This window comes from Taudactylus pleione, unplaced genomic scaffold (assembly GCF_031769625.1).
Source record: "Taudactylus pleione unplaced genomic scaffold, aTauple2 ptg000329l, whole genome shotgun sequence".
Lineage (NCBI taxonomy): Eukaryota > Metazoa > Chordata > Amphibia > Anura > Myobatrachidae > Taudactylus > Taudactylus pleione.
Window position 1 is genome coordinate 4329027 of NW_028284730.1, and position 22236 is coordinate 4351262.

General features: G+C 44.1%; 1 protein-coding gene across 1 annotated transcript in view; it reads right to left on the reverse strand.

The window, feature by feature from the left end:
• The window catches only part of LOC148509276 (uncharacterized), a 42461-nt gene continuing 20225 nt past the window's right edge, over positions 1-22236 (reverse strand). The window contains exons 2-4 of the mRNA XM_088443206.1: positions 11300-11441; positions 9002-9086; positions 1-433 (exon numbers count right to left, since the gene is read on the reverse strand). Coding sequence (XP_088299332.1) covers positions 376-433; positions 9002-9086; positions 11300-11441 — 285 coding nt within the window. The 3' untranslated portion in view covers positions 1-375. The remainder of the gene's footprint in view (positions 434-9001; positions 9087-11299; positions 11442-22236) is intronic.

Here is a 22236-nt window from a genome sequence, read left to right on the forward strand (position 1 = left end):
TATGGCACAACTTAAATCTTTATTTACAACAGTCTAAGGAAGAGCAATACTCTGCAGAGAGCCACGCACTCACCAGCCAAAGGTTCAAAATAAATACTAGGACTAAAGAAATATATACAGAAATAGTCAGTCCTGCTCTGCAGGTAATACTAGAGAAACATTCTGCAGAACTCTGGTTATTGGAATGTTCAAAGTGATGTGATGATCTGCAGACTTCTGCAAACAAGTGATGGGCTATCGAATATTATTCTTCAGCATTCTGCAAGGTACAGAGAAAAGAAAGCGATGGTCTGCATTGCAGTGAATGGCACAGTGATTAAAAGGATGTAATGATCTGCAGACACCTGAACAACAGTCCAGTGGAGAAATAACAGGTCACACTACAAGCAGCTTCTGAGGGTTGGGGCTGGTGGGGTCACCTTTTCTTCGTCTCCTAGGAAATGAGAGAAAGAAGATTTAAAAAAATCAAAAATAAATAAAATGTATTAATAGACAATAACACCTATTCTTTTTTTTCCCCCCAAGATGCATTTAGATTTGATGCTGTACTAAGCACTGCGAGTACTTACCGAATAATAATGCACCCCATACGTCCTCTGTATCTAACCTATCCCCCATTAGTTTTACTGGGGGAAGCAACCACTGAAAGTCAAAATATGACAATTAAAGCAACATAATGTTGTTGCTTAGGTCTAATTAGCATCTATGGTATATGCAGCATCGCCTTTATGATGCCATAGGACTAACATATGTAAAAACAGTGCATAGATTCATACATTCCTGCTAAAGAAGTCTGATAAAATCATCAATGACAGCCTAAATATTTGCAGCCTTTACATGCAAACATAGGGATATATTTACTAAAGTGAAAGTTTTTAGAAGTGGAGATGTTGCCTATAGCAACCAGAGTCTAGCTATTATCTTCGAGAAGGTGCTAGTTAAATGTTAACTAGAATCACATTTGGTTGCTATGGGTAACATTAATTTCTAAAAACTCACTTTAGCAAATATACCCAATAGAATTTGATGTCAGAAGAACCATTTGGCCCATCTAGTCTGCCCATTTAGGGTTAGCTTATTAGGGTTAGGGGGTTGGTTAGAGTCAGGGGGTTAAGGTAGTTTGGGTAATAGTGCTAGGGTATTAGAGTTAGGGGGTCTATTTATCAAGCAGTGAAAAGTGTGGAGAGGTGTGCCAGTGGAGAAGTTGCCTATAGCAACCAATCAGCTTTGAAGTAGACTCCTCAGTGTATTAGGGTTAGGGGTTAGTTTCATGCCAACCTCCTGTCAGCAGACTGATAGTTGCTGCAGTGCAGATCTTGTTAATGAGCCGGCCAATGACATTACACTTGGTTATACACAACAACGCCATGTTGCCAACTTTGCCTTACCCACTGTTATTAACTGTTGCCCAGGGTAAGATTCGTCTGATTTGTTGCAGGATCGAAAATTGTGATAACGTAGGACAGGGCATGAGTTTGTGCTTAATGTATAGTTTGGGTTAGAGACATGTAACAACTTAGTCACTCCCCTAAATAAGAAAACAAAATAAGAAAGAATTACTGTCTGTGTCACTGCCCACCCCCCAGCTATGCTGTCAGGCTGTTTAATGGTGTCCAGGCTCTTGTAGTACCATTAAAAAAGGTTTCTATAGAAATGTTTGGCTCCTTAGGACACTGCCTGTAGCAGACCAGCTAGTCAAGCTCTGCATTTGAGAGACAACGGTCCTACATCAAATGCCCAGTACTATTAAGAGGAGTTTGTTCTAGACAATATAAAGACAGGCTGATTCGCTATCCTCTATTGGGCAGAGCAATGTTTCAGCTTAGCAAGAATTTGGCAGCACTCTGACCCCTCAGCATGGCAGACTCTGCCTCTATTGCTCTTCCCGTCTGCATGTACAGTCTCTCCTTCCATCTCCCCATGATGTACCCGATCAACCATTAGGCTGACCAGGCTGCAGCCTAGGGTGCATGTATTCAGGGGCTACTTACATTTCCATTTTATAGTGGTGTCATAGTAGTACATATTTAGAAGATGTAGTTATGACACCGGCGGTCAGGATACTGGCGCTCAGAATCCCAACAGCAGTCATGACCCCGGCACCACAATCCAGACCGCTGACATCTTGGCGGTAAGTATTAGCGTTAGGGGGAGGGCTAGAATTAGGCTTTGGGGTTAGGTCACTTACCTAGTTGGGTCGGGATGCCGCAGTCTATATTCTGGGAGCCGGGATCCCATGCTCAACACACACATATATATATATATATACACACACACACACACACACATACACATACACATACACATATAGATAGAGATTATATCAATCCCCTGACCTGAATTTGATTGAGCATGCATTTCACTTGATGAAGACAAAACTGAAGGCCAAATGCCACAAGAACAAGCAGGAACTGAAGACATTTGCAGTAGAGGCCTGGCAGAGCATCACCAGGGATGAAACCCAGCGTGTGGTGATGTCTATGCGTTCCAGACTTCAGGCTGTAATTGCCTGCAAAGGATTTGCAACAAAGTATTAAAAAGTGAAAGTTAGATTTAGGACTGTTTCGTTTGTCCCATTACTTTTGGCCCCTTAAAAAGTGGGAGGCACATATAGAAACCGTTGTAATTCCTACACCGTTCACCTGATTTGGATGTAATTACCCTCAAATTAAATCTGAAAGTCTGCAGTTAAAGCACATCTTGTTTGTTTCATTTCAAAGCCATTGTTGTGGCGAATAGAGGCCAAAATATGAAAATTCTGTCAATGTCCCAATATTTATGCACCTGACTGTCACACACACACATATAATATAAATGTATATGTGTAGGAAGGGTTGCTTGGGTGCCATTAATTTAATGCTGGTCCAAGTTTTGGTAGAAGGGCTATTTTAAATATAAAAAGTGTTGTGTGGCGGCTGTTTGTATCAAAGGCATAGAACCTAAAAAAGATGTGGACAGAAGACCACGTGTCTGCCTTCCATAGTTGTTCGGCAGACGCTCCACGGCAGGCTGCCCACAAGGAACCCACGTAGTGAGTAGAACGAGCAGATACTGTAGCCGGGACAGGAAGGCCAATCTGCGTGTAAGCCTGTGAGATAGTCATGTGAAGCCATTTGGCCAAAGTCCGTTTGTCTTATATGGATTCCACAAGAAGGTATGGCCAGCTAACAAAGAGGGAGTCTGATTTCCCCTGAAGTAGTTCCCCTGAAGTAGTAATACAGTCTACGTAGATCTTCAGAGCATGGACCACATCTAAAGAGGCCTCACCTGCAGAGAGGTCTGGTGATTGAAAGGCCGGAACCACAATTTCCTCATTAAGGTGGAAACAAGAGACCACCTTGGGAAGGAAGTCAGGGCGCATTCAAACAACAACCCTGTCCAGTAGAAAGATTAGAAATGGGAAACAGTAAAGCGCCCCTAAATCAGATACCCTACGGGCAGATGCTATAGCCAGAAGAAAGTCTTCGCAGTGAGTCATTTGGATATCTACTGAATCCAGTGGTTCAAATTGAGGTTCCTGAAGTGCGTGGAGAACTGACAAATCCCACAGAGCCACAGGAGGGACAAAGGGAGGTTGTATACATAGAAAACCTTGCAGGAAGGTGTGAACATCTGGTAGAGGAGTAATTCTGCGCTAGAACCAGATGGACAGAGCATAGACATGCACTTTCAGAGCGGCTAGGCGGAGTCAGAACCAATCCAGCATGAAGAAAGGTAAGGATTCTAGAAACTCTAAAAACCTGAGGGTCATAGTTTCTAGTAGCACACCACTGGAAATATGTATGCCACAGCAGGTGATAAATCCTGGCAGAGGCCAGTCTACGCGCTCTTAGCATGGTCTGGACCAGAGAGCTAGAAAACCCTTTAGACTTTAGGAGGGATGTCTCAAGAGCCAAGCCATTAAAGACAGATGGGCCAGGTCCGGATGGAGACAGGGGCCCTTAGACCACAGGTCTGGTTGTACAGGAGTTGAAGAGGAACATCTATGGCGAGACTTTGAAGATCGGAGTACCAATGGCGTCTGGGCCAAGCTGGAGCTACCAACAGGACCTTACCCCCTTCTTGCGTGAACTTCTGAAGAACCAGAGGGAGAAGGGAGACTGGAAAGGAGGTATGCCAAATGGAAGGTCCACCTCACAGATAATGCGTCCACGAAGGATACGTTGGGGGTCTCTCGTTCTGACCCCGTACACTGGAAGCTTGTGTCGTGAGGCCATGAGGTCCACGTCTGGTAGACCCCATTTGTCCACCAGGAACTGAAAGACTTCTGGATTGAGAAACCACTCCCCTGCATTCATGTAGTGATGGCTGAGGAAATCCGCCTCCCAACTGAGAATTTCCGGGATGAACACTGCGGAGATGGCTGGGAAATGGTATTCAGCCCATGTGAGAATGCGGGACACTTCTGCCATTGATGACAGACTAAGTGCCTCCTTGGTGATTGAGGTAGGCCACTGACGTGGCTTTGTCGGATTGTACTTGTACTGGCCTGCTCTGAAGAATCTCCTGAGCCAGAGTGAGGCTTGGAGTTCCAGGATGTTGATTGGTAAGCCCCGGCTGAAGTCCAGCTTCATTGGAAGGAGTGCTGGCCAGTCACTGCGCCCCACCTGCAGAGCGAACTCCATGTCGAAGGTGGACACCATGGATCCTAAGGTCTGCATTGCAAAGTGAATTCTACTCGGCGACTGTGGAGTAATACTGAGATTTTGTCTGCTGCCAGGAAGAGTCTCGGAGCCTGAGAGTCCAGGAAGGCTCCCAGATATACTATTGTTTGAGAAGGGGTCAGGGAAGACTTTTTCCAGTTGATTAGCCAACCATGCGTTTGTAGAAAGGCAAGGTTTACTTTTAGATGGCGGTGAAGAATTTCTGGGGAACTTGCTAAGAACAAGAGATCGTCCAAGTATGGGAGCATTATGATCCCCTGGCGATGAAGATAGGCCGCCATAACTGCCATGCTCTTGGTAAAGACCTGAAGAGCTGTAGAAAGCCCAAAAGGCAGTGCTTGAAATTGGTAATGTTGCTGTAGGACAGCAGACCAGAGATACTTCTGATAAGAAGGTGCTATTGATACATGTAGGTAAGCGTCCTGAATGTCGAGACACCATAAAGTCCCCAGGCCCCATAGCCAGGACAATAGAGCGTAGGGTTTCCATACAAAACCTGGGCACCCTGATAAACTTGTTCAGAGACTTGATGTTGAGGATAGGCCAATGAGACCCATTGGGCTTCTGAACCAAGAAAAGGGTAAAAGTAATAGCCCTTCCCTTGCTGTGAGGGAGGAACTGGAATTATTACCCCTGAGAGCAGTAAGGACTGAATGGCCTTCTGGAGAAGCAGGGCTTTGCTTAGGTCCTATGGTGGTCCTGTGCAAAAGAACTGGAATCTCAGGAATGAGAGGGCGTATCAGTGGGAGACCACTTCTTTTACCCAGGTGTCTGAGGAGGTCTGATGCCAGAACTGAAGAAGTCGGCCTCCCACCCTGGGAGCTTCCAGGGAGAGGCCCGCCCCTCCAGGTTGAAGGCTTGTTCTCAGATTTGGTAGGTGGACGTCTAGTAGCCCAGGTCTGTTTGGTCCTAGGCTTGGAGGCCTTAGTGGATGCCCACTGCCATGCAAAGGACTGACCGTTGGCTTTTCCTTGGGGGAAGAAAGGATGATATCTGAGGCTTCGCAGTAGATGCAGAGGGCAAGAACGCAGTCTCAGAAGCTGCCAAGATAGTCAATCTTATCCAATTCTGGGCCAAACAGGATCTTCCCAGAATAAGGCAAAGACTCCAAAGCCTACTTAGGGCCATATTCAATTAGAAGCGAAAAGTCAGTTGCCGGACTTTGCCATTTAAGGTTTTGGCTGCGATAAAGTATCGCGCTTGTCCTCGCGTATCCCCGTAATCAATTGTAAATAGTCGAAAATGGGACCCGTCGAAATGGTAGTCAGCGAAAAGTGCTGTCATTTTTGGGGAAATCAGCCTGACACCCCCCAAAAGATGCTCTGACATGGGGGTTCACTATGGGTACCCCCGAATAGCCCTGCTAAAGGGTATTTGGGGTCTTTAAATGGTCTCAATAGGTACTATTTAGCGTCTTTGGGAAAGTGGTGAAGAATAGCATTCAGCAACTTTTTTTGCAAAAATAAGTAGTCCCATCAAATTTGGGGTACATGTCCCCCAAACTTATTTTTTCGCTGCCAAAATTAAAACTTTTTTTGGGGTGCCCTGTGGTACTTTTTTAATTTTTTTTGACATAGAACACCTTTTGGGGACGATCCAAGGAGTGTAGGGTGTACCCCAAAACCCCAATTCTGCACTTTTTTTTTTCGACACCTATTCATAGGTGAAACTTTATCGCTGGGTTCGAACCACTGACTTTCCGCATCGGCGAAAAGTCAGGAAAATTGAATACGGGGATAAGTGAGATGTGCAAAAATTACGTCATCTGCGATAAAGTATCGCCGATAACGGTTTTTCACAGCCTAATTGAACATGTCCCTTATAGTCCGAATCTGCCTTCCATGAGCGAAGCCAAACAATACGATAGGCTACCACGGAAGTGGCAGATACCTTGGAAGCTAGGAGACCAGTATCCAAAGCCACCTTTCTTAAATAGAAGGCTGTATCTCTATGTAGGACAGCAGTTCCCTCGAAGCAACAGAGGGAAATGCATCTTCTAGGGCCTCTGCACACCTCTCAATGGCTTTTGCCACCCAGGCCGTAGCCCTGGCAGGAGGAGTAATAGCTCCTATAAGAGAGTATGGATAGAAGGATTGAAGCTTGCCTGAAATCTATAAAGTCTCCTTTAAGGAGGTTGCAGTATGGATAGGTAAGGTAGCGTTCTTTACTAGTCGCGTCACGTGGTAATCCACTGCAGGAGGAACTTCTCATTTAGTGCAATCAGTAGCTGGAAGAGGATAAAGGGAAATCAAGCATTTAGGCAGCTGAAACCTTTTACTTGGCATACTCCATGCTTCACTGATCAGATAGCTGATCAGAGTGAGGAAATTCTGGCAAAACTACCTTTTGTTGCTTAAATAGTGGCTTTTTCCCTTAGGAGTCGGTTCTGCCTCTTCTATTTGAAGAATAGATTTTACAGCTCTCACAAGTGCAGGCAGGTCCGGCTCTAGGGGTGTTCGACGTGTTAGTACAAACAGGGGCGCCACCCATAACGGGCACACCCCTCCCCAACATCCTGATTTCTGCGGGACAGTACTGTCCCGCTGTTCCACCTGTGGGCTGAAGTGGCCAAATTGGGAGTCTAGGAACCACCGCCGCATCTGTGCCGGACCCGGGAGTCTGAAGGGATGCTGCGCGCATGCCATCCATTCAGTGATGAGAGAGGGCTGGGGGAAGCCCAGTTAGTGAGGCTCCCCACAGCCTGATGTTATTTGGAGGCGTGCCATGCAGGTAGGAGCCACTGCTGTCTGGTAGGAAATAGCGCTGTATAACCTGGCTCCTGGGAGAGGTATACAGGAGACCAGACCCAGGGTTCCCGGAGACCTGATGCAGAAAATGGCTGCCATTAGTCCCTATGGGGGCAGAGGATGAGGGAGGAGTAGCTCAGGGGCGGCAAGACCGCAGTGGAATGGCGCCCTGAGCTGGGGGAGGGGCCGCAGGGAGAGGGCATTCTCCCCTATGCCATCATTAACCACCACAGCCTTAGCTGTCCCCTGCGCCAGTATAGGTTATACCCTGGAGGTCTAGTGGAGTCCCGGACAACCCGGTGTCCACATCAGCGCCGCTGGTGTCCTGAGACCAGAGGCCAGACTGCGCAAGCGGGGACCTGCCTTACCTGTCCCCTTGTGTCCCAGCTGCAGTCTGGGGTACGAGGAGCCCTGCTAGCTAGGTTTCCCCAGAGCCCCACTGAGAGTACCTAGCCGAGGGCTGGAGTCGCGGCGCCATGGACGGATGATGGAGCAGCAGTGCAGAAGTCCAGAGGACTGTCTAGCACTGCGTGCTCTGTATTAAAAATTTAAATAAAAATAAATCATAAAAATAAAGCTTGGGCTGCTTAACAGCAGTCCCACTGTTCTAACGGTGATCCAGCTCCTGCAGGACACCAACGAAACGGAGTTGCCTTCAGGCTGTGGGTGGGGTATAGGGGTTAGAAAAAGCTTTGCTGTTGGTGTCCAGTCCTCCAAGTACCACCTACACCCCACTGTCTCCCTGTGGAGCCCTATGGACCCTGAAGAAGAAATTAACCGTATCCAGAGTTAAATAATTAAACCGCATAATTTAGTGTTTCGGGGTGGGTTGGGGTGAAATAGTAATTCACATTTAATGAATAGACCTATTTAAATGCTTAAGCTTTCCAGATTTCACATACATGTCCCTTTTTACAAACTGGGCCCCAACATTCCAGGACCCAGACAAGCAGTAACAGGTATTGAGAGCAGCAAAAACAGTAAAAAGAGCATGGGACAGTCTGCCAATTGTCCTGAACTTGTCACTTGGGGGGGTAGGGGGGAAATTTATCAACATTTGGAGAGTGATAAAAGTACCAATCAGCTCCTGTCATTTTTCAAACACAGGAGGAGACGCATCAAAGCTTGGAGAAAAACAGCATGAAAAATGACAGACTGATTGGTTGGTACTTTATCTCTTTCCACCTTATCGCTCTTCAAACTTTAATACATCTCCCCCAGTCTGCAAAATGACAGAAGTACTTTAGCTCTCCCCAAGCTTAGATAAATCTCCCCCCTAGTCACTCACAGGACAGTTGGGCAGCATACAAACGGAAACATTGGTTTTGGGAAGGAATACAGTGCCCCCATGGGTTCTCATCCTGCCGTCAAATTCCACCTATGCAGTTGTGTATTATTCATAGAGACCTGGGGGTAAATTTACTAAAGTGAGTTTTTAGAACCAAACAGATTCTAGCCATTATCTTCTAGAAGGTGCTAGTTAAAATGTAAAGTAGAATGTGATTGTTTCCTATGGGCAAACTCACTTCTAAAAGCTCTCACTTTAGTTAATTTACCCCTAGGTAACAGGATTAGGGCAGAGACACTCACTTGCGTGGCGGAGATACCATACACTTCCAGAGAATTGCATACAGGCAGAGCAGGAACATTATGAAGATACCTGCAGCAATGAGACCTGAAAAGACATGAGGAATAAATGAGAGGAAAGAGACCATACTGACATAGGTATATAGAAGGAAGAGTGGGGTATCCAGGACTAATGACTGAGGGCCTGATTCAGAGCCAGACGCTCTGACAGAGCGCTCGCTCTGAATCAGGGCTGGCCTTCTTGTATTTTAGAGCGGCCTCCTGGCCGCTTGTATAGCTGTGGGTGACCACCCACAGCTATAGCGAGCGGCCATGATGATGGTCGCGATGGTCAAGACCATCAGGCTTGCGATGAGACCCTTGTGGTAGGGTCTTGTTGCCGCAAGCCCCAGAGAGCTTTCGGCTCTAACAGAGCCGAAAGCTCTCCCACTGACATCACTTGTGATGTCAGTGGGGCCGGCCCCAGACGGTAGGCTTTCCCATGGGAACGCCTCCGTCTGGGCAGCCATGCCCCAGTCCGCCCACCAAAGGGGGCGTGCTGTCACTCAACATCGACAGCACGCCCCCTTTGGTACGAGACCCGGAGCGACGGAGTGCCCGTCGCTATCCGGGTCTCGCGCATGCGCACGACAGAGCCAGTTCAGTCGTGTGCATGCGCACTGGCCTACCATCGACCCAGTTGCGAGCGCACAGCGCTTGCTACCGGGTCTGAATCAGGCCCTGATTTCCTAAGATACAAAGAAAGAACGAATTTCCAGCTTGTGCTGTACAATTCAAATACAGAGATTCTTAGTGCTGGCTTGGACAAATCATAGGTTCCGCCACCAGCGACATTATAATCTCTGTTGCACGGACTTATACTACATGACTGTGCAGTCAGTTATTTATAAACAGAGTGAGAATTATCTCAGCCGCAAACCCTTATGGAAGGGCTAAGGCTCCCAATGATACAGAAAAACAAAAAAAAAAAAAAAAAGTATGAAAAGTAAAAAATAAAATAAAAATAAATAAACACAGAAGACAGTGTGCATCGAAAACAAAAAGGCTGACTTGAGATACAAATAAGAAAGAGCAGGATATTTTTTCTTTATTGGTAGATTTTCTATTGTCAGATATAGCAAAGTGTTTTATGTCTGATACTGGTCTTTTTTCACCATTAAAATACATAAAATTGATTCCAATAAGCTTACAGCAGCAAACCCACATTTTTTTATTTTTATTTTTTTAAATAGAAAGATAAGTAACTTTAAAAGCTTAGAACGGATAGTCATTGTTCTTAACTATCCTCCTACAGATTATTATTATCTCCTTTTCAATGCCCCTCTGGAGGTAACACAATGGTAGAGGGGGGGGAAAGGGAGGGGGAAAATGAGGTGACATTTAACAGAGCAGACAATAAGTTTTGGGGCAGATTCAATTCAGCGAGATTCATAGTGATTTAGATTCTTTAAAAAAATAAACACCTTTTTTCATGGAATTGTTGTTTTAACTCAGCTTGTGTTTTTTAAAAAAAGGGGACAAACATACATATTGCTGTGAATATTTCAAACGGTTTATATACATCAATGTATATTAATTCAAGAAGCAATAGGGGAGGTAAAATGTATAAAACAGGAGCACAAGTAACTGCAAACAAGGTTTGGTTGCCAATAGCAAAGGTCTGATTGGTTTGGAGGGAGTGTCCAATTCCCAAAAGCTGGTGGCAGTAGCCAATCAAGTCAGCAAGTCTGACTGCTCATACCAGGAGGTGTTACATACTGCATAAGGAGGAGAGGGAATTGGGGTGGAGGCATGAGGGCCTACAGGTCATCTGCATATGAATATACTGTATGACAGCTATGTATTATGAGAGAGAGACAGAGAAAGACTAATGGTGCGTACACACTGGGCGATGAAAGTGGACGACTGAACGATAACGATATCGTTATCGTTCAGTCGTCCACTTTATCGTCCATTTTTAACACAAAAAAGATGAACGATGACGACGACGCGCGTTCCCGCGGGTCGTTCGTCATCCTCGTTCATCGGGCTGACATGCAGGCCAACCTGACGACCTCGTCAGGTTGCTGCATGTCAGGGAATGGGTGAGAGAGCCCGGCGCTGAACGATATCGCTAATGATATCGTTCAGCGGCTGTGCTCAATGTCATGAACGACATTGAGCACAGCCTGCCGGGGACACACTAGACGATATCGCTCAGGGAGCATATCGTCTAGTGTGTACGTACCTTTAGGTGTTGAAGCCCACCCCCCATCACTACTCTTGTAACAAGCATTGTATGATTGGACAGCATGTAATTACCAGGTACTAGTCCACTTGGGGTTTCAGGATGAACACTGCTGCTGTTGGTCAAGTGAGGGGAAGATCTCCAGGTCCAATTTGATGAAGTTCCATACATATTGGAAGATCCAAAACCTTGACTAGTACTATTTACAACACCCACCTGTGGAACACAAGACAGAAGTATTCTATTTAGGATTCTCAACATTATCCGTGAAAAAAAAAATATAGAAACCTTGCTCTTGCACTATTGGGGAGATAGGTCGCAGCTGTTAATGAAGCTTTTTTTTTAATATTAATTTATATTATATATATTTTACACATGCACACACTGTATAGCTGCAGAGTAAAGAACAAGTATTTCATACATTTTATATGGGTTTTTTTTGTAATTGTTTAAGACCGAATAAATGTTTGACTTATTTTTAAAATCAATTATTTTCTAACCACGGCTAAAGGATTTATACAGACATACGTATATACTAAACAAGGGAAGAAAGGCAGCGCTGGTTTTGTCCATTTTTATTGCATTATCTGAGAAACTTTTTTTTTTTTTTTTTAATATATATACGTATGTAGTCACAGTTCTTGAGGTAAAATGTATATTTGTGACATGCATTTATAATGGAGTACTGTAATTCATGATATATATATTTAATGTATTTACATATTGGTTCACGTGGTACTTTTTTTTTTCTCTGTGGTGAGGATGAACCCAGTGTGTGAGATGTACAAGCACTGGAGAAGGGGTGGAGCGATATGACTGGGAGTGATTTGGTTCCTGTCAGAGAGCTGGGGAAGAGATAGGGACATTTTTATTCCCAGCGACAGGCTATAACTAATAAATAACCTCAATTGGCCATTACCTACCAGACTGTAGTGAAGAGGAGTTTATAGTCCAACTGTATAAAACTTTCTAGCAGTCTCCCATTTAATCATAAACGGAGTGGTCACAGTGACAACTTAAGGGAGAATAGATGCCTGGAGTGAATTTATTAGGTTTCACTGTAATATATAGTTACTGTATCACTATACTGCAGTTACCAGCAGTTTGTTATGCAAAGGAAAGTTAGTTATACTATTTAATGGACTCAGGGCCTGATTCGCTCTGAGCGTTTTTTTGCAATATGCGCATGCGTATGAGTCGCAATGCGCGTGTGTGAACCAGTCATTGCGATGGGAAAGTGCTCGTCAGTAGTCGGGTCACTATTTTGAGTGACAGATAGTGCCGTTTGTGGGTGGTAACAGGGGAAGGTGCTTGAAAACGGGGGTGTGGATGTGCGAACGCAGGCGTCCCCGACCGTCAGAACGGCGTTTAATGGGCATGCATAATTAGCAAAGTAGCATCATTACACACGTGACTCGGTTGTATTTTAGCCAGAACTGTTTGCAATGTTGTGGTGGGAAAAGGCTACCACAAGCACTGCGAGCAGCTCCGATGGCTCTCGATGTTCCCGATTAATCCTACAACTGTCGGAGATGACGCGTGTTGAGAGTGACAAAAGGGCGTCGTTATACAGGTGCGGGCGGATAGTGCGGACATTCACTATTACTTAGTGGGCAGCTTTACGCGATGCAGTGCGAGCACATGATTTAAATAGCCGACCTCTTTTAGCCAGCGAGCGGACGCAAATAGCGTCTGGGTCTGAATCATGCCCTCAGATTGTAGAGCTGAGGAATACATATATTATCTTCACTAAAGGTGCCTACACACATAGCAATGTGCTCATGATACAACCTGAGGCACCATTTCCCCTTAACTCTCCCCAGGCAGCTCCCCGGCAGTCGTGGTCACGATTTGGAGTAAAAAATGTCCAATCTGACTTAAGATCTATCGTGCACCCAGTGCATTGTGTCCCAGATTGGCATATCTGCCCTGCAGCACGGCAGATCTGAAGATGCGATGTACGACAAGTGGGGACGTGCATCGGCATCGTGAGTAGAAACTCACGATTTGGCCACATTTTTCACGATTTGTCATCATGATTCGTTGAAATCGGGCAAATAGTGTAAAAAAAAAAAAAAAAAAAATAGCCATGTGTGTAGGCACCTTAACTATAAGTGAAAGTTAGCCAGCACAGGACAGTCTATTAAGAAACAGTGTCAAATATAGGGAGGGAATTCAATTAGATGTGAAAATGTAAAAATTTCACATGTGTGAACTTTGTACCCTTCGCCCAAATGGGTCACTTTTCACAGCTATCGCGTAAGCGGGTTTTCGGGCAATCCTATAACAAAAAGACGCAATGCGGCATTCACCTGAAAAAATACAGCGAAAAGTGTGCATGAAAATGTGAGAATTTACCTGTACCCCACAAAAAAGAGGTAAACTAACATTGGTTAATAGTTTAGAAGTGTATTATTGGGCTAAATCAAGGGTTTGGGGTTTTTAAAATGTGTCAGATGGCTATTACTGTGTATGCATTTAACAGTGGAAAAATTATAGATGTCACAAATTTTTGGCAAAAATAAATGCTGCAGTTAAATTAGGGGTAAATAAAAGTGGGTGCAACTATATTTGTTTTGTTATTTTTGGGTACGTAAAAAAAAAAAAAAAAAAAAAGTTAAAAAATACACCTGCTGCAGCCATCTGCAATCCCCAAAGCTCTTGTCCCATCCATACAGCCCCCAAAATTACCTACCACACTACTATAAATTAATTTTCCAACACTTTTTACATTTTGACCCCAAAAATGACATGTCACATTAGGGGGATTGAAGTTAAATTATTTTTTTTTGCATAATTAGTCATGGGAGGGGGGGGGCAAGGGGTTCTGAACCAAGTTCCCACATTTTTAGCCCAAAATAGCGGTTTTGCACATTTTCTCACCTGCTCTGAGATGGTGGACACTACTTGACACCTTTGGCTGTACAAATTTCGCAGGTGCTAAAAGCTACGGCTAATAAAATAGCACTATATGCATTTTTGGCGAAAAGTTTGCACAACTAAAATCTATTAGCCAAAACGCGGCCTAATTAAATCCAGCCCATAGACTAGTGAGCAGAAGGGGAGACAAGAGTTTCTATAAACCTCTGCAGATGTATTCAAACATATCGATAAAACTATATATCCATTATTAACTACAAGGTTTTGAGCTATGAACTTGAGTAACCAAAACTATTTAACATCCAGTATTCTCCAGGAACTACAACAGGACTGAGGAGCCTTTTTTCTGCAGAGGGCCATTTTGATATATATAACATTATTTGCGGGCCTGGTGCAGACCACGCCCCCTCTGTGTGATGTCACATGGGGCGGGGGCCACAATTGCCAGTGATTACAGCAATTTTCGGATGCTCCGTTGAGCTGTAAGGGCAGCGGTGTGACCGTCTGAAGTATCCTAAGGATGCTCCAGGCGGCACTGCTGCATAGATTCTGGCTGCAGGGTGATATTCTAGGCACACTGCTAGTCAGATGAGGCTAGCAGAAAAAAGCTCAGAGGGCCACACCAAATGATTCCGCGGGCCTTATACGGCCCCTGGGCCTGAGGTTCCCCATCCCTGAACTACAACAACAGTTTAAAAGGAATTCAATACATTTACCTTTTGCATTCACTAATCTGCAACAGGAGGAGTTACATTAAAATTTGACTTGTATTATTAACTATATACATCTAAGTTATTACTTCATATATCAGGACTGAGTATTAATTTGTTCAGTTAAATACAACCACTCATATTGTAATGAATTTATGTATTCTGTATGTGTGAAAGGTAAAATGTTAATATTTGCAAGCATCAGTTTGTGAATTTAAGTAAAATTATAAATATTCTGTGATATAATTTGAGTGCGAGTCTACTTACTTTAGCACATGTAGGACGATCAGACAACGATATCTGATAGTGGTTTGATCTGACCGTGTGTACGGTCCATTAGACTTCTGCTTAGGCTTACCCAAGCAAGCCTAAATTCCTTAATATGGGTCTTCCCAAGTAGGCCCATTACTACTTACTAATACTCGGGTGGAGGCACTGATCAACAAATATACACCACTTAACCTCCTGCTAAGAGTGGGTACAATAGACCAAAAGGGAGTTCGTAAACTAGGGTCCCTTTAGAGGTTAAAGGGGGGTTACATTTATATCAGTGACGTTGGCCTTTTTAGAGACATTGTGAAAGTTCCAATATTATAATAGAAGAGAGCACAACTTACGAATTATAAAATGATCTCCAAAAATCACATAGCAACCCATATACATATCTAGCACACCTTTTGGAAAAAGCAAGTGACCATGCCTCCTGGTGACAAGCAGGAAAGGATCACCAGGGCCATGGTCAGTGACAATCTGGAACGACCCAGCAACGTTGCGATGAGATGTAATAATACATTGACTCGTGCAGTGTGTACGGCACGTACAGTGTATGAACGCGGATGTGTTGTCACAAGCTGCAGGTGCCTACACACAGTACGACGTGTAGGCACCGTTCGACAGACAATCCCAGAGCCGACATATGGGGCAGTCACTACACACGGGGCGATCTGATGCTAGACCACCCGATATGCCGCCCCCCGCATATCGCTGCATTGGATTGTCAGTCGCTTTGCTTGATCTTTTCAACATGCAGAAAGATCAGACAAAGCAACTGACGACCCCTCGGGAGCGCACAATGCATGATATTGTGCATACACAATGAACAATATTGTCGTTTGGTTGCTCCGTGTGTAGGGGCCTTAACAGCAACAAGTCATTCATTGCAACCTTCAGTCGGCTGTGGGCATACACACTATACGTACAATATATCGTACAATACATTGTATAGTGTGATACTTACTGGCTGTAAAGCTGATACAGTTAGGGGAAGGAGAAGGAGCTGGGGACGTCACGGGAGAATGAACATGAGAGGGACTGTGGACCAACAAAGCTCAGCTAGGAATCCTGTGACGCATCTGGGAGTTAAGGCAGGTATCCACTAGACTATATGCTCCATGAGCGAGATCATCGTGTGTTTGCCCTGCAGTGCTGGGCTCAATGTAGTTAACGAGTACGACATTGAGCATCCACACTGAACGATATTGTTCACAATATCGTTCAAAGGACGTCACCCTCCCTCATCCCCGTACTTGCAGAACGTAACAATATAGTCAGGTTGCCCTGCATGTATGGGCGATGAAAGAGGTAGTTAACGACCAGCGGGAGCGCGCATCGCTGGTTGTTGACTGAATACCCACTGGACAATAGTGCGGACGATGAACGATATCATTATCGTTCAATTAATAGTCTAGTGGATATGCGCCTTTAAAGCTTTCACAGAGGACATCTCTCTCTGCAACTGTCCTATAGGAAAAGTGCAGGAGTGGGGAGAACATTGTTCATTATGTAAATATTGCAACTCTGGTTCTGTGCTGGAGTAGAAAAGTAAAAAACGTAGTTTAAATAGTTCCATTGTTTGCAAATGAAAGTTGTTGTGGTGCTCTTACTGTGACACCAGCTTGCACTGCAGCACCATCATACACCCTTTGGGTCTATATATAAAAGTTGCATGAGCAGAACCCAACTCGCTACCTATGTCCACACCCACGGTGCATCACCAATCTATTCTCCTTTCCACCCACGGTGACAGGGGGCAACATTGATCCAACACTTTTTTTTTTAAAGATCAAACTTATTTGTTTTGTTATATTTTTATTATGCATTATATTACTGTAAGTAATAGACTGCAATACCTGCATATGTCCTGTAGATGGAGGTATAACTTAGTAGCACCTAAAAAGGCTGTGGTTATTGCGTTTGCATTACCGTCCGTCTCTGAGTGTAGCAACTGAATACTCCCATGGATTGCAGTTGTTAAAATATGTTAATGCCTTCCAAAGCACATTCGAGCATACGGATGCCCACTGCTGCCTCCTCATATCCATTCAACGACGTGCAACAGGGAAAACATCTGTACCATCAACGGGCAATCACACAGCATGTAAGTCAAGTCTGACCAGCCGCAAACACAGCAGCTCTGACAGGCAGAGAGCGCTCATGCTGCGCAGGAGAACGCAATGACCAATTTATGCACACCCATGTAACTATTTAAAATTTGTCAGACACACCAGCGTTTTTCTAACCACCCCCCTAGTTACCACCCCCAAATGCCGACTACCTGTCACTCACTCTGCAAATGGGTCCTCAGTGCGTGATCGCAATGCAATCACTGCGCATGCGCAGTATGGTGTTCACACATGGGCAGTAGCAAATAATCGCTTGATCTGCGTAAAATTCGCCATTGCATCCATCTCAGAATCAGGCCGTCAGTCAGACATTAATATAGTCGTTTTAGTTTCAAGGTTTGAAACAGTCACAGCAAGTGCCCACACCAACAATGGGCACGATTCTTATGGATCGCAACTGCGATCGCAATAGCGGTTATGCGTGCAGTCTCACCACAATAGTATGCTAATCCTCTGCGATCGCTATGCCGTCGCAGCACAACATAAGGACGCCCACCTTACCTTACACACATCCGTAATACTTTGCAAACCTTCATAAACATCGGTAACATCAAGTACTATCGCTCCCTCACGCAGAATTACCACAGCCCTGACCTTAGTCAGGAATTGCTCATTTCATTGCACGCATTGAAAGTCCAAGCTGCGCATGGGATCGCAATGGCTAATTTATGCATGCCCCTGCAACGATGTTCAAACGCATTGCGTTTCGCCATCCCGCCACCACCCCCCAAACGGTACTTCCTATCAATCACTCTGCGACGGGTCTGCACACTCACCATGATAGCAGTCCTGATCGCAGTGGAGTGTTCGCACAATCGGCCGATTGCGTGCGTAATCGCAGTTGCGTTCACCGCTGAATCAGGCCAAACATTTTTTGTTATTAATTTTCATACCGGCATTGAAAAACGCTAGTTAAAAATAGCTGGTTTGGTCTATGCATTATGTTTGCTTTTTATAGAGCGTTATTAGTGCATTTATTGATGCATAGCAGTATACCATGTACTCACTGCACGCACACTGCAGACTGTTCAATTGTGTGACCCATCAGTGCTTCTCAACTCTACAATGTCTAAATTGATGCTGCTGATAATTAGTTTCAAGGTAAAATAAACAGACTGTACAAGAAAGCCAAGTCTGCTTCTGCCCGTCTTATAGCGTGGAAAACAGGAAAGAAAAGGCATATAGTGGAGCAAATTTAATGAAGCTTGCTCCCAAGATATGATTAATTAAAAACACAATTCACTGGTATCACGGCATTAAATCTACAGGTAGTGACCTAGCTGAAGTGCAGAAGGCTGTAATGGTGCATACACACGGTCAGATATACAAGTTGAATGATTTCAGCCTGTATTACAATGAATGGAATCGTCCAAGTCTGACTGCAAACACATCAGATGTCAGATATCGTTATCTGACAAACGGGAACGCGCATCGTTGCAGTCACACGTCAGATTTTCTTTCAGATTGTAAAATCGTTCCTATCGTTATCATTCAGATCTGACAGAAAATCTGACCGTGTGTATGCACCATAAAGCATACTTGCCTACATCTGAGGTTGGCTCCCCGGGAGTAGTGCGCAGTGATGGGGGCATGGCCAGACAATAGCGCCATTAGGCCCCCGGCCCTCACTACGAAATAACGGTGATCGCAGGGCGGAATAGGGAGCAGTCCCAAATGACGAGATTAGCATAGAATCATGTCATTAAGTCCCGCCCCCTCCCCCGAGATCGTGGAACAACGGTAAGATTCTCCCCACTTTACTGGGAAGATGACAGGATTCAGGAGAATTGCCTACTCTTCCGGGGGTGTGGGGGGCTCACCAAAAAATGTGGATCTCCCACGACTCCCAGGAGAGTAGGCATGTATGCTTTAAGTGGAAAAAAGTATGAGGCTTTTAAATGTGTCAATTTTTACAGATCTTAATAGTGGTAAATAATAGTAAGCAAATTAAAGCCTCTACATTATTTTGGGGTACATTAAAATGCCTGTAATGTGATTTATTTTTTTTATTTTTTTATTGAGATACATGTGTTAAAATGGTAAATTAATAAAATGTAACATATAATACAACATAAAATAAAACATTGTGATGCTTGACAGGCATAATAGCAAGCAACATATCTAAAATGCAATATCATAAATTTTTTATTGAGTATAATGCTAAATATTTATGGGGGTACAGAAAAAAGAAAAACCGGAAACATACATAAAATAAAATTATAAGGAGGTGACAGTACATTCAAAGACATTAAACAAAAACTGAAAACCACAATTACCAGAATAGATAATTAAAGTAAGCGTTTTGGTCCCCCTGTGGAATCTCATTCAGATCAAAAGGAGAGGCACTTCGAGGGATTGGAGAGGGTAGGGACAGGGGTGCAACCCCTCCATCTGTAACAAAGATGCAAAGGATGCCATTTCACAATAGGGGATGAAGTAGCCGTAGAGTAATCAACCTCCCTCGTCTCCATTTCAAAATGGGATTGTGTTTTAGTTATAACTTTGGCAAATGGGGGAGGGGGAGGGGACTTCCAGTGCTGAGCTATAGTGGCTTTGGCAGATATCAGAATGTGGCTGAGAACGTACCGTTCAGATTTGGGAACTGAGATTGGATACCAGTGGAGAAGGGCGAGGGAGGGATCTAGAGTTAAAGTGAGAGCCAGGACATCTTTAATAAGAGTGAATACTTCTTCCCAGAAAGGGGTGTAATAAAAGGCAATCCCAGAAGACATGGAAAATAGAGCCTTCAGAGTGACAGACGCCAACAGAACTTTGAGACTGTAGGCCAGATTTTGTGTAATCTAGAGGGTGTCAAATATAATCTATTTAAAAGTTTTACATACATTTCAATGTGATTAGTACATTTAGATATGGAGAAGGTAGAGAGATAAATAGTCTCCCATTGTGAGAAGGTGAAAGTATGTTGAAGATCTGTTTTCCACTGGAGTTGGGCAGGGGACTTAACTGTCGGAGCTATAGGAGATAGTAGGGAATACCAGAAAGATATAGCCCAACTAGAGGAGGGGTTATTAAATTTACTCAGAATTTGGTGTGGTGGAGTCTGACAGGTGTTCAAAGCATGCCAATGTGTAAGTTGGTGATAGTAAAATCAGCCTGGTGGTCCCAATGGATAGTTAGTGCAGAGGTCTAAATACGATAGAATAGAGGACGAGGAAAAAAAGGCTAAGGACACAATACCCAAAGTCATCCAGTAGGACATATTAAGACTAGGTAAAACCTTGTTCAACGCCTGAAGGGAAATATTTCTGGTGGGCAGGGTAAATTCAAAACGGGCTGGGAGATTATAATCCCAAACTTTTAAAGTATCCAAGATTGTTTTAGGGAATAGGGGGAATTGTGGTGGCAGTCTATGGGGTATCCATAAAAGGTCAGTAAGGGGAAATTGCCGAAGGATACCATGTTCCAGATCTACCCAAGGTTTAACAGAGGGGGGGAGAAACCAGTCGCATATTTGAGAGAGAAGGGCCGCTTCATGATATCTGGTCAGGTCAGGGAGATTAAGGCCTCCGAGGTTTAGGACGAACCATACGACTAAGCCAGCCATTCTATGGGCTTTACCCTTCCATACATAAGAAATCATCAAGCGGCGCATCTGTTGCAATAATTTACCTGGGATAGCATACGGAATAGATACATCAATTTTGGCAATAGCATCATTTTGAACGCCGCTATACGGCCCAACCAGGAGATCTTGTGACTCATCCAAGCAGTAGCTAGAGAAGACAATTGCATCAAAAGGGGAACATAATTTTCAGTAAAAATCATTAATAGAGGATGATATATTAATTCCCAGATAGGATAGGGAAGACTTCTTCCAAATAAAAGGGAAACTACTCTTTAATGAACGTAGAGAGAAAGGTGGGATATTAATGGGTAAAGCTTCAGTTTTTGTAACATTCAATTTATAGTAGGATGCTGCACTATAGTTGTCTAAAATGCTGTGGAGCGATGGCAACGAAATCTCCGGGTCGGTGACAAACAACAAAACATCATCTGCGAACAGACATAATTTATGAGAGGTGTCATAGATAGAGAGCCCTGGAAACTCAGATGATTGGCGGATTTTTTGAGCAAGGGGTTCTATGGCCAGCACATATATTAGTGGTGAAAGGGGGCACCCCTGTCTGGTGCCATTGAAAATTGAGAAGGATGAGGAGAGAAACCAGTTACTAAAAACACTAGAAGAGGGATCAGAATAAAGAGAATGTCACCCCGGAATCCATACCTATATAAAACCTGACGCATATATTCCCAGTGGAACCGGTCGAACGTTTCTCAGCGTCAAGAGATAAAAGGAGGCATTGTAATTTATTGAACGACACCCATTCAACCAATTCTAAAACCCTCCGCGTGTTATCGGGAGCCTGGCGTCCATGAACAAAACCCACCTGATCGGGGTGTATCAGCCGGGGAAGTAATGGGTTTAAGCGGTTAGCCATCAATTTAGCAAAAATTTTCACATCCGTATTAAGGAGCGCAATGGGTCTATAATTTTTATTCTCAGAGGGATCTTTACCAGGTTTCGGAATGGTGACTATTTGTGCTTCTACCATTTCTGGTGGGAAAGATCAGATATCAGAAGCTTCTGTAAACAAATTTAAAAGAATTGGGGAAAGGGCTTCAGTAAATACAGAATAAAAAAAGTTTGAAAAGCCGTCAGGGCCGGGAGCTTTGCCCTTGGGTAATTTCTGAATTACTTCCTGAATTTCCTTCAAAGACCAAGGGGCATTCAGGGACGCCAGGCCATCCGCATCTAGAGCAGGAAAAGATAAATTGTCTAAAAGAGGAGATAACATTAGCCGAAGGTTGGGGGGATTGAAGTGTCCTCATGTAAATGATATCACTTCGCATAATAGTCCAAAAATAGAGTAGCAATGTCAAGAGGATTAAGGCATCTCGAGGGGGTTAAAAGACATTTAATTCTATTGAGAGCTTGATGACCACGCAGCTTACGCGGTAAAATACGGGAGGCTTTGTTACCGGCCGTATAAAATTTAT